Consider the following 12,682-nt stretch of genomic DNA (forward strand, 5'->3'; position numbering starts at 1 on the left):
CATGCCTGTAGTCCCAGCTACTCGGGAGGCTGAGGCAGAAGGATTGCTTGAGCCCAGGAGTGTGAGGTTGCTGTGAGCTAGGATGATGCCACGGCACTCACTCTAGCCCCGGGCAAGAGAGTGAGACTTTGTCTCAAAAAAAAAAAAAAGACATAGCGAGAAAGAGCTTTTTAAGCATGTCTGAGTGCCACACTCAGATGGGTCAAGCTGGCCTGTAGGGACAGAAGGAACGAAAAGCCTGGGAGAAAGTTAACCGGAAGGGTGCTTGGGCTAGTCCAAGGAGGCCTGTTGCCGAGAAGAACTAGATGAAGCTGGCTGAATGGATGCTGCCTCCAGGGCTGAAGTCACTGTGTTAAGAAAGGCTGGGCATTCCCTTGGTAGAGCTGTTCCATGTGGGCTTGTCAGCCCTGGCCCTGCAGACACCGCACCTGCGACTTGATGGCTTTCTTCGCTCTTTGGGCACCTCGGTGCCCCCATGCTGCCCTTCCCCTCCATGTGTTTTCTGTAATGTGGAAAGGCCACTCAGAGAGGAGGGCAGAATCACCGTGAAACCCAGCCTCCACAACCTCATCTGCCCACTAGTTCCCAACTTAGTTTGGCTTGTTTGCACGCTGTTTTATGGACCGTGTATTTTATCCTCTGTTTTTGTGTCTCAAACGCCTTCCCTTCCGGAGGGACGTGCAGGGAAACCGAAACACATCCAATATTAGCCATGCCACATAGGGTCCCAGAGCAGGGCAAACCTGTGCCCTGCCCAAGCCTCCACCATGACCTACCCAGCTGATCCCGACAGCCTCCCCTCAGCCAGGCCACCAGATTCTGCCCTTGCCCCTTCCTCCATCTGTTCTCCACCCAGCACAAGGGATCCTTTAAAAATTCATGCCAGATCAGATCATATCTCTGCTCAAAACCCCCCAGTGACTTAATGCAGAACAAAGCCAGGTGGATTACAAGGCCCTGTACCTCACTCACTTGCCCCAGCCACACGCCCACCTCGCCGTGCCTCCAACACCCCAAGCACTCTGGTACCTACAGTTTCCTCTGCCTGGACTACTGTCTTCCAAATACTGGTATGATTTGCTCCCTCTGTCCCTTAGGTTTTTAGCTCGAACATCACCTCATCAGCCAGGGCTTCCCTGGCCACTCTGTATAAGACAGCGACTCCATCCCACACTGCCCCACTGCAATCCCCTTTCCCTATTTTTCCCTAGAGCAATCACCACCATCTGACATGCAACAGTAATTGTTTTATTTGTTTATTGCAGTTCTCCTCCCAGTAGATTGTAAGATCTTTGAGAACAAGACTTTGTCTCTTTGGTTGACCACTGTATGCCCCTGTCTAGAAAGTACCTGGTGCATGAGACATGCTCCATAAATATTTATTGGATGAATGAAAGGTCTACTGCGGAAATCGGCATATTGTAGTCACTCAGTAAATGTTCCATATGGGAGTGGTATCTCTCCTTTAGGGGTCCTTTGGTCCCTGATTCCCACACTCTAGACTCATTAAGGACTAAGGACAGAGCAGGAGACAACACCAACAGTCCTGACGGGGTGACTGCCACACCACTCTGGCAGGTCACCAGAGGGGACTTCCCCCAGCAGGGTCCTCATGGTGCATGGTCTGGTTCTCAGCTTCAGAAACCCTGCATTGCTTGTTTTAACAGAGTGGGCCAAGCCCCATAATGCTGCCCTCACGCTACCCAAATTCACATCTAAACCCAAAATGGCCATCAGTAACCCACGGTGAAGAAACTCCACATCTCCGTATGGGAAATGGCGTTGAAAGCAGATTGCTTGGGGAACAAGCGGTATGCTATTCTGAAGTTGCCTTCTCCCTGCAGAACAGAGGGGAGCAAAGTGCATGGGCTCAGAGTCGGAGGGGCCTGGGGTCAAACCCTCCCACCTACGCCTTGCAGTGGTTATGACCCTAGGCAAGTTCTTCAACTTCAACCACGAATGCTGATCGTAATACGAACTTCACGTGGCCCTTGAGATGGGTCAATGCAATAATCAGGGTGTGAATGGTTGAGCACAGCTGTGCACTCACAGACGGCGGGCTCTGTTGCCAGCCCCCCGACCCCAGTTGCGCCAGCACCAGCTCCCTCTCCACACCCCCAGCAGACCACCCCTTTCTGTTAACATCCTTTTCTGAGCCAGGTTGAGATTTCTAAGCCTTGTGATCCTAGACAGTGTCACCTTGCACACCTTTTATGTTTTTAAGGGGAATCCTACAGATAATTTATCGCATCCATTATGTGCAGATCTTACTCATGCAACTCTCGGGAAATTACCTCATTTTTCTCATTTTCATGTAGGTCTTTGGAGGGCCCCTTTCTGGGGTCTTTGCTCTACAGACTACACCGATCCTATTTTAAATAATAGCGTACAGTCCCTCCTCATCGCCAATTCAAGTGCAAATCCAAGGCTTTCCAAAACCACACAGACCTTTCCACCACTATCCCAGGTTACTTTTAACAATAACGATAGTAATAATAGCTCTCTGTTTTGAAACATTTACTATGTGCCACTTGTGATGTATTCTCTCATTTAAACCTCAACAACCCTGTGGGATAGGGACTTTTATTGCTTGGGCTTTACAGATGAAGAAACTAAGGAATTAAAGATCTTATGATTTTTGCCCAAGATCGTGCAGCCAAAGGGTGGAGCTGAGATACGAACCCAGGCAATCTGGATTCAGAGCCCACTCCCTTCATTACTCTAAGTACTGCCACCCTGTCACTGAGCTGACCTGACACTTTGGCCCCGGGAGGCCACAGAATCTATTGGAGAACCCAACATACTAAAACAAGTAACTCAGCGTAAAAGCCTGTGGTCTCTTTCTTGCCCTTGGGGACCTCCACCTCTGTCCTCATCTTCTCCTCCATGACAGCCAATGAAAAGAGCCCAGTCCTCACTCTGGTCCTCGATGATGAGCGATGATCCCAGGCTGCCTAGGACTCAGGAGTCTCCCGGGACATCAGACCCCCAGTGCTACAACCTGGACAGTGCCAGGCAGACTGGCATGGTTGGTCACCCTGTTTAAGAACAAGGACTAAGGAGCCATCTGCCTTGTGTCAAATCCTGGCTCCATCACTAACTGACTCTGTTCCTTTAGCCAAGTTACTTAACTTCTCTGTGCCTCCATTTCCTCACCTATAAAATGGGAACAATAATAGCACCCACACCATAGGGCTGTTGTGACAATAAAACGTGCTAATGCATGAAAGGTACACATGAGTGTCAGCACACAGCAATGTCTCTATGAGGGTTTGCTATTATTGTTATTATATAAAGAGCCCCCTAAAATCCAGAATGTCAATCCTGGGGCGGATTCTTTGTCTAGCCCTTTTAACATCTGTTAGAAACAAACATTTAGTGATTTCCTTGCATTTCCTAAATTGTGCTGGGAGCACCACCACCAACAACAACAAAAAATGCCAATTTATTGTTGGCCTGATTTTACATTAGTTAAAAGAGAGCTGTCAGCCCTGCAGAAGTAACAAGTCCGTGCCCACAAGCCTCTTAGGTGTTATTTGTATTTTTATGACCCTCCTGTGGCTATAAGAATGCTCAGTGGGTGCAGAAATTGGATATTTAAAAATAACAAATAAGAAATCAAAGTCGCACCTTGTCCCTATTTCCATACCAGTAGGTGCCACATTCATTATTTGCTGGACAGCTGCGGGAATAAGCCATGCAAGGTACAACAACTTGATTATCCTGCAAGAACCAAATTAAACCATTGGGCTTTCTCATTATTGTTATCCCCGCCTTTGTGTAACTCTCGTCACCCTCTTCATCTACCAGTGTGCCTTCTCTTCTGCTCACTGGGTGCTCTAGTCTGTCTCTTTCAGCCTGGAGGTATCTCCTTCTTACAAGTTGAAAGGCAGGGGTCCACACCGCACTCACACAGAGCCCCTGTCGTCAGCTTGGTTTGGGACTCTGTGCTGCAACCAGCTGCTGCTTTTCCTTGAGGACATGTCATCCTTTCAGAGGCTTGGGATGTGGCCTGCAGGACGCTTTTCCTTTCACCTGGCTGCTGAATCAAAGACCCAGTGAAGCAACAAAGAAACACCACACAGTTTTTTTTAATGCATCCATTCAACAAATATCTTTAATGCACGAGGGTGGGCATTGGGAAAACAGCCATAAACAGTCAAGCCAAAGTCTTGACATTCTAGAAGTTTAGAGGCTCCCAAGAAGATGGACATGAAGCCAAGGGTTCTCAGCCTCTGCTGCATGTAAGAACCACATGGTAGCTGTAAAAAAAGGGGCAAGGGGAACCTGACGCCTGGGCGTCCAATCCACAGAGATTCTAATTTAATGGGGGTGCAGCCTAACACGGGGACTTTTCAAGGCTCCCAGGTGAATGACCCACTGCTTTAAACAAAGGATTAATTAGAAGCATGACGAGTACAGTGGAGGAGGAGGAGAGGGTGCAGTGAAAGCAGGTAATAGGGAGGAACCCCAAGCTGGAGGTCAGGAAAGCCATCCCTAAGCAAGGGCCAGCTGAGCCCAGGGTGAATGGCTTTAGCCAAGGAGAGTGCAGGGAGCGTGGATCGGGGAGAGGGATCTGCAAAACCCCAATGAAGGATCTAGGCTGTGTTTTAGAACATAGCAGGGCAATGTGGCTAAAGCCCAGAGAGCAGAGATGGAAGTGACATGAGATGAGAAGGGAGAAAAGGGCAGAGCCAGATAATGCAGGGCCTACGAGGCTGTGTTAGAGGGTTAGGACTTAATCCTAACGCAGTGGCTCTCACACTGAACAGGCATCTAGATCCCCCAGAAAGCTTGTTAAAATGCGGGTAGCTGGGCCCTACCCCGAGGTTCTGATTCAGTAGGTCCAGGATGGAGCTCAAGAATGTGCATTTCTAACAAGTTCCCAGGTGATGCTACTGCTGGTCCCAGGACCATACTTTGAGAAGCATCGCCCTAACGTGGAGCAATGGGAGAAACCCCTAGAGGATTTTCAGCAGGAGCATGGCACGAATTTGTGTGTCCTTTAGCAACATAGTGATATTTGCTCCCATAACTAGCCCACTACATGCTCTTTTGATTAGGTGAAGTGGAATAAAGAAGGGTGATGTTCCAAGGGACGCAAGCAGACACAGCAAGGAAAGCACAGGCCACGCTGGATCCCAACGCATCTGAGTGATAATGATGATTCACTTTGAATTCACTAAGTAACTGACATGGGGTTTCCCTCCCAGGAAGAGCTATTCGCAGTCACTCTGCCTAAACCTTCAGTCTCCCCCCACCCCATAATCATCTACTTGGAAAAGGAAAGTATTAATAAGAGCTTGAAACATCAAAACAGCCAAAAATAAGATGCATCTTCCTTTCTCCTTTTTCTTCAAATGGTGAAAGGATCGTTTTTCCTTCTTTTTCCTGCGGCCAAGGCTGAGCCAACTGCCTTCCTTTTCCATGCAGAGGTGATGCTGCTCAGTGAGGATCCAGGTGCATCCAGGAAACGTGCGGCACGGACAGCTGGATCCAAATGGATATCGTCTCATGGAGGCTCTGCTGTTTCTCTTGCTGCTGGGGTGGAGGGGAGTGATTCCTGCCTTTCCAGCAAAAGACAAGCAGCAGACCATGGGAAGGATCGCTGGCCTTGCCAGCGCCCCCAGCCCGGCATCCCCAGCACTCGCATCTCCGCGAACCCTTAAAGACACGCAGACACTTGAAACAAAGGGAAACATCTGCCTCTCCCAATTTCCCATGTCTTTTCTAATAAAGCAGGGACAGCTGTGTAAGGGCAGGTTCATAGCTGCGTGACCATGCCAATTTGTGCCTGGAAACACAGTCCCCACACAGCTCCCTCCTGCACACACGGGTGAGCAACAGGGACAAGCCCTGCCGTTTTCCAGAAACCAGGATGTTTCTCTGGCAGCCAGTCTTCCAAAATTACTTGGAGGTTTTCCCCAGAGTGTCTCAAAGCATTGGATTAATTTTCCGAGCATTTACTGCTGCTGTTTAGTATAAATGGCTACTGAACCCCTGGCGATCCCCGACCCCCAACACCTCAGCTGTTTGCCACTATAAAGAGCTCTGGAATGTAATGACAAACTCTATTATTAAATAATTTCCAGTGTGTGTGCTTCTTAATTCCAACAATGCACAGCTCCAGGAAAACACTGATATTTAAAACAATTGCAGGGGGGAGGGGGAGCTGTTCCTAATTAAGTTAATATTCAGAAGTACAATTCTTCCCAGGAGAAAAAGCACCCATTTACTCTGCCTTCCACTCTCCTGAGCCTCATAATTGCTTGTAGCTTCACTGGGTTTTCTTCCCACTCAGCCAGACCAACGTGGCACTGCTGGATTTGGGGCTGGTGGTCGTCAAGGGAATGAGGATTTCCTAGGACACAGCACAGTCACACACTGAGAAACGTATTAACTTGAAATAGGACAGGCTCTTCTTGCTTTTTTCCTGATCTGGGAGTGACCTGCACTTCGGGCTATGCCACGAAGAGAAAGTCTACCACTAATTACAATATTTGTAATAACAGCAACTATATCAACACTAATAATAATAAGTGCTTCTATCTATTGAGCACTTACAGTGTGCCCAGCTCTGCTAAAATCTTTGCCTTTAGCATTTTATGTAATACCTGTGCCATCTGTGAAAAAAAGACGTACAGTATTGTCATCATCCCTGTTAAATTATTCAATCAACAAACATTTATTGAGTGTCTACTATATGCTGACCATTGTTCTAACCACTGAGAATATCTCAATGAACAAAAGAGGCAAAAATCTCTGCCATCCTAGAGGTTGTATTCTACAGAGAGGGCCAAGAAATAAGATTAGTTTGTAAAATATATAGTTTTTCAAACAGGCTGAAGCTCAGAGAGGTAAATCTACTGGCCCAAGTTCACACAGACAGCAAGAGGCAGATCTAGGTTTCACTTCCAGAACTCTGATTTTAAACCAGGTTAAGATTTTTTCCCTACTTGGAAAAAAACAAAACTTTCCACAAGGGTTTAACCTAGGAGTAGCTCTCCTAATGGTCTCTTGTACCAAACAGAGCTGTCTCACTTCTTTGGCGTTCCTTGTCATCTGTCTGCATTGACATGCAGCCTGTTTTTGTGTTTGCACTTGCATTTCCATCTGGGGAAGGTGTTGCCATCTATGCTTTTCTTAGGTGTGCTTGACGTTGAATATTAAAATCCTGTTTCTCTCTCCATACCCTTATGCAATATTAGCCACTTATTTCTACCTCTAAATTGCCACACATGGCAGAACATTTCTTGATGCTTTTTTAGAAAAGCCTTTTATGGTAATTACAGCTTTCTTCAAGTGCATTTATGCTCCCCTTTTTACAGTACCCTAGACATTATTTTGCTCATGCCTAATTTTTGTTAAGGCAAAAAGCCTGTCTACCTGGTAACTGTGTCGACAGACTTTTTTTTTAATGGTTGGAATTTATGTGTAGAAAGTCTCGGGAACTATTTCATTACCTCTCTGCCAAAGGTACTGGAGATGCTGAGTTCAGTTAGAAGTTGTTCATTCATCATTCCCCCCAACTATTTATTGAGTACTGGCAATCCAAGAGTAAACAAGCTAGACATGGGCCCTCCCCCGATGGGTTTACGCCATAGCAGGAGTGCCCAGGACAGCTGCTCAGTTGTACACTGCACAATTCTAGGGGCACCATTCAAATTGTAGGCAATGACAATATGCACATTTATTATGATAATTTTCTAGCAGATGACAGTAAAATGTCTTAAGGAAGGGCTACCACATGGCCCAGCAAGCATCAAGGAGGTGCTAGACAGTTGTGATACAGTGGGGTGGATAGGATGGCATAAAGGAAATGATAAAGTTGTCGTGACAAGTGCATCTCGCCTGGGCTTGGGAGCTTTGGAAAAGCTTCCAGGAGGAGATGACTTCTGAATGGGAATCTGAAGGATGGGTTGCAGTTAGGGAGTAAGGAAAGGACAAGTGGCTTAAGTTGGACCAAAGCCTAAAATGATACTGAGATAGGCTGACGTGGTAAGAGCCAGTTCATGTGAGGTCTGCAAGCCAGGTTAAGGACTTCGGACTTTACCCAGGGCTCAATGGAAAGCTACTGAAGTGTTTCTAGCAATGTCCAGAATGGAGAGAAGTGGATGCTGGTGCAAGACTGGAGGCAGGGAGGAGGGATGGGAGGCTTTGACAAGAGTCTGGACCAAAGATGAGGATGGCTAGAGTTACTGTTGCAGCAGTAGGGGTAGGAGTAGAAGGCAGACTCCAAGATATCTAGGAAGGGAGACAGGTAGGACCAGTTACAGGTAAGAGGAAAATTAGGCAGGATGTGGTTGGGATTAGATACAAGAGGTGAGAGGAAAGTAGGAGGGAGGAGGAAGTTTCATTCTTGGGCAATGGGGTGCATGGAGGTAGCATTCATTGATTAAGGGATCAGAGTGTGAGGGGAAGGAGGGTAAAGAGGCCGGATTCTGTTGAGTTTGAGATGCTTGTGGGTGAACAGATGGGGATGTCAAGGTGCAGGTTGGAGTCCAGGCCTGGAGGTCAGAAGACTGCAGTTGAAGATTCAGGAGGCATCAGAATCCAAGGGGATGTTTGGGGGTTTGTTTTTTTAATCCCTGATTTCTGCATCAGCTCTTTATAGGTTGCAATATGATAAAAACCAAACCAAAATCTTGCTGGTGCCCTTGAAATTTCTCCCTGGGAAGGGAATTTTTGATCTTGGAAAGGGATGTCCCTAATATCTTCTCATGACTCTCAGAAGAGTTTATAGATACAGGTGAGAGTGAAATGATACCACACACCGAGTTGTTTTCCATTCATTCAAGCACCTACTGTGTGTCTGAAACCGGACCAGGCTCTGGGATCCAACAGCAAACAATCAAGTCTCGGATCTCATGGGCTGTATGTCTAGGACAAGGTCTTTCAACCTTGGCACTGTTGACATGTGGGGCTCTATCATTCTTCACTGTGGGGGCTGTCCTTAACATTGTAGGGTATTGAGCAGCACCCCTGGCCTCCACCCAGTAGATGTCAGTAGCATCCTCCTGAAATTGTGACAATGCTATCTGTCCCCTGGAGAGAGGAAGGGGGACACAATTGCCTCCATTCAGAAGCACCAGTCTAGGATCATGATAGAACCTGAAGCCTCCAGGCAGCCAGCTTGCTCTAGCTGCATAAACAAGGAACCAAACAGGTGTGCCCTAAGGGGCTCTATTTCAGTGGTCTTGGAGGTAGGCACTCAAGGAGGTCAGCAGTGCTAGCCTGGAATCCAGAGACCTCATACAGGAGACTTATCGGACGCCCAAGTGTGAGCCCATAAGCCCAATCCAACTTCAGTCGTAGCATCCTTTCCAGAGAATAGCTGCCACCTGATACCCATTTGCCCTCCGGACTAATGACTTCCTATGTTTTGTTTTTCCTCAATCAGAAGCTGGCTTTGCACTTTACAAACACAAAGAGTCACCTCCTCAGAAGGCCACCCGTAGAATGAACTTGTGCTGGGGGTAGCTTGGGGTTGCCTAGCAACGACACGCACCTACCAGGGCTGCTTTCTTCCTCTTCAAGCTAAAAGCAAAGTCCTGTCCATTAATTCCCAGCTGCCCTGAAACTTCTCAGAGATTTGCCAGCTTCCTACTGTTCGTGTTTTCATCTTCTTCATATGATGTGGAGAAAACCCGCGACTGTGGTCTGTTTATCTCACTTCAGTTGGTCGGCAGGGGCCAAGGGGGAGGGGAAATCAGGAGAGAAAGCAAAGGGGGAAAAAAGCCTCCTTCGATCTAGGAACATACGTATTTTGAGTGTGTATCTCTGCCTGACGTGCTAGCGTTCTTTGCAAATTTAGATTTTTATGTAGTGGACGTGGGTTTCCTTAAACAATGAGGCTTCTGTTGAGACTTTGGACATGATTATAGTCAGACATGAGACCTCAAAGTAGCTAAATAACAAAGCACCAACAAATAGATACCATGCCGAGTGAACGTTGGTAGTTCTATCATTTAGTGCGTTCTCTGTGATCCATTCCCCAAAACGCCACTGGTGGAAATTGTAAAGCTGGAGGTGGCTGGAGGTGGCTGGAGGTTGGAGATATTCTCTCTTCCTTGGGAACCTGTGAAATGTCTTTTGGGTTTTTCCTACCGAGTTCCATTTTGCTCCTGCAGAAATGTTTGTGGCATTTCTCTGAGTCTGAGAGTGGCTTCCCCTCCGAGCTCTCTCTCACAGCACACACAAGGGCTTCCCAGGCAGGGAGAGGGGCACCTCCTTGGTAAGGAAAAGTATGGAAATGTAAACCTGGGCTTTGTGGGGATGGGTGTGGAGACCAAACAAGCCTTTCTCGAGGTGTGCAAACACAGGTGCTTCATTTGCATGCTGGATTTAGTGCTAGGCTGTGCAGCAAAAGAAAACAGATTCCCCAGTTACGGTCTCTCGGTTTGCCCTCTCAAGAGAGTTCAGCTTCGCTACAGACTGCCCCACACAGATCCCCTCTGTTGCAAACCCTCTTCCCGCAGGCCCTAATCCATACCACGTTCTGGAAAGCATGAGAGGCGACAAGCACTGAGGAGCGAAACTCCCCTTCTTAAAGAAGTAAAACTCAGTTGCAGATCCTCAAGACCTTTCTTCTTAGGAGGAGTCCTTTAAATTCCCACCCCTGTCACATGCACAAATTAGGTTCATCAGCATCCTCATAGGGGACGCTCGAGAGAAGAGAGGGAAGATGCTAGACAAAGGCCTCTGGAACGCCGGAGAGAGAAGCAAGGGAGATGCCCGCATTCGATGCACAAGATTTGGGCCAGGAAGGTTTCAAATCAATTACCTCCTTCCTTATAAAGCTCTTCCTGTCTCCACCATGGCCCAATCCAGCCTGCACTTTGTGTGGTTTAAAAATAGAAAAAGATGGAAATAGAAATGATGGCAGAGGTAGAGAGAGAAGATTCAGGATAGAGATCGTTATTCAGGGAAGTTACTTTCTGGGGACAGTTAAATTAATGGCCATTGGGGTATATTTAAATGAAGTAAGAAAACATGCCTAGAGTGTACAACTCTATAAACTTACTAAAAGTCATTGCACTGCACACTTAAAACAGGTGAATTTTATGGTATGTAAATTATACCCCAATAAAGCTGTTAAAAGAAAGAAAAATGAAAACATATCTAGGAATTCTTACCAGTAAGTAGGTTCTGTGGGTGTGGCCACATCCTACCAATTCTCTGCTTTTCTCTACATCTTGTTAAGGGCCACAAAGGCTGTGTGAGCGAGGCCTCTCCCTTCCCCCTTCAGTGCCCCCCTGTTTCTACTTTCCTCCCCCAGGCTCCCTTTGTCCAATCTCAGGTTGGGAGAGTGGTAGCTGTGATCATTTTGGGTGCTAGAGCAATTAGGGAGCTAGGTAGGCTGCTGATTTCACACACGCACACACAGGAAAGAAAGAAAAGCAAGCCACAAAGTAAGAATTACCCATCCCCAGCCGCCCTTCCCCCACGCACATATATACTCCTCTATCTTTTCCCAATTCGTGGCACCCAGTGCCTATTCTTTTCACAGCCTTCAAATGCGGCAGTATTTTTAAGTCGTGCCGTACATGGATTGAGTGATAAGTAGCCAGCGTTTTTAAGTGCCCCCTTAAACCTAAATATTGCCTGTATGAGAATATGAAAATAGCCCAGCAGATCCTCAGTCATGGGACGCTCCTGGTAATCATACAAAATATAGCTTTAAAACTCTGAAAGATGGCGGGCACTTTGCCTCCATCCTGGGTTGATAGGGAACTTGTTCTCTTCTTCAAGAGAGAGAGGAAGAAAGAAAGAAAAGAAAAAGAAGGAAGGAAGGAAGGAAGGAAGGAAAGCTTGTTTTGAGGCAGCGCCCATCCTGAGCTACTGGTAGTCAGCTCAGCGCTGGTTTAGTTGTCTGGGATGTCACTGAACTCCCCGCTTTGGGAAGGTTGCCTCTGACCCCTTCGCCCAGGTCTGCTGTCACTGGGGACCCCCTTGCATCTGTGGCTCCCTCTGTCTTGCACCTGCATGTGTCGCCTGCTCCCCCCCGACTCTCTGGAAGGCAGGCGCGGGCCCCACTGTGAGGCTGGCCCCGTGGCTGCCCTGCGGCCTTGCTTCCCTCTGCATGGCCCCCCTGCCTCCCTGGCTTGGCCTCGCGTCTCTCCTCCTCATCCTCTCCATTTCTCCCACCAGATGGCTGCCCTGATTTGTGCAACGGTAACGGGAGATGCACACTGGGTCAGAACAGCTGGCAGTGTGTCTGCCAGACCGGCTGGAGAGGGCCCGGATGCAACGTTGCCATGGAAACCTCCTGTGCAGATAACAAGGATAATGAGGGAGGTAAGCAAGCGTCTTCTAATTCCCAGCCCCTCAAGACCACGGCGTTATCTGTGCTTTCGTCATGACTCATGCTTGTCCTGAAAGACTTCCCCTGCACTATTGTCAAATGCTGTTGTAACATTTCCTTTGAAGCAAATGCAGCAGAGAACAGGCGGGCAGCCTTACTCCAGCTGGGGGACTCCTGGAGACGTGGGCTGGAGGCACTGGGCTTTGGTGCTGGCCTGGAACTCTCAAGTACCCACTGCCACAGAAAGGTGGCTGGGCCCTGGCACTGCCTTTGGGGTCACTGATCCTACCAGACCTTTCAGGCCTGGGAGTTACAGTCAGTGACAACGGTGATGACAATCTGCGCTGCACACCGCGCTAAGATGTCATTAGCAATGCA

The 12,682-nt window shown here is 47.9% G+C and overlaps 1 protein-coding gene across 4 annotated transcripts in view; it reads left to right on the forward strand.

Moving 5' to 3' along the window:
• Nucleotides 1-12,682, forward strand: part of TENM2 (teneurin transmembrane protein 2) — an 888,605-nt gene that overhangs the window by 787,012 nt on the left and 88,911 nt on the right. For all 4 annotated transcript variants that reach the window (XM_012655757.1, XM_012655758.1, XM_012655759.1 and 1 more), the window contains one exon: nucleotides 12,151-12,297. In XM_012655757.1, coding sequence (XP_012511211.1) covers nucleotides 12,151-12,297 — 147 coding nt within the window. The remainder of the gene's footprint in view (nucleotides 1-12,150; nucleotides 12,298-12,682) is intronic.

Source organism: Propithecus coquereli, unplaced genomic scaffold (genome assembly GCF_000956105.1).
Source record: "Propithecus coquereli isolate 6110/MARCELLA unplaced genomic scaffold, Pcoq_1.0 Scaffold483, whole genome shotgun sequence".
NCBI classification, from domain to species: domain Eukaryota; kingdom Metazoa; phylum Chordata; class Mammalia; order Primates; family Indriidae; genus Propithecus; species Propithecus coquereli.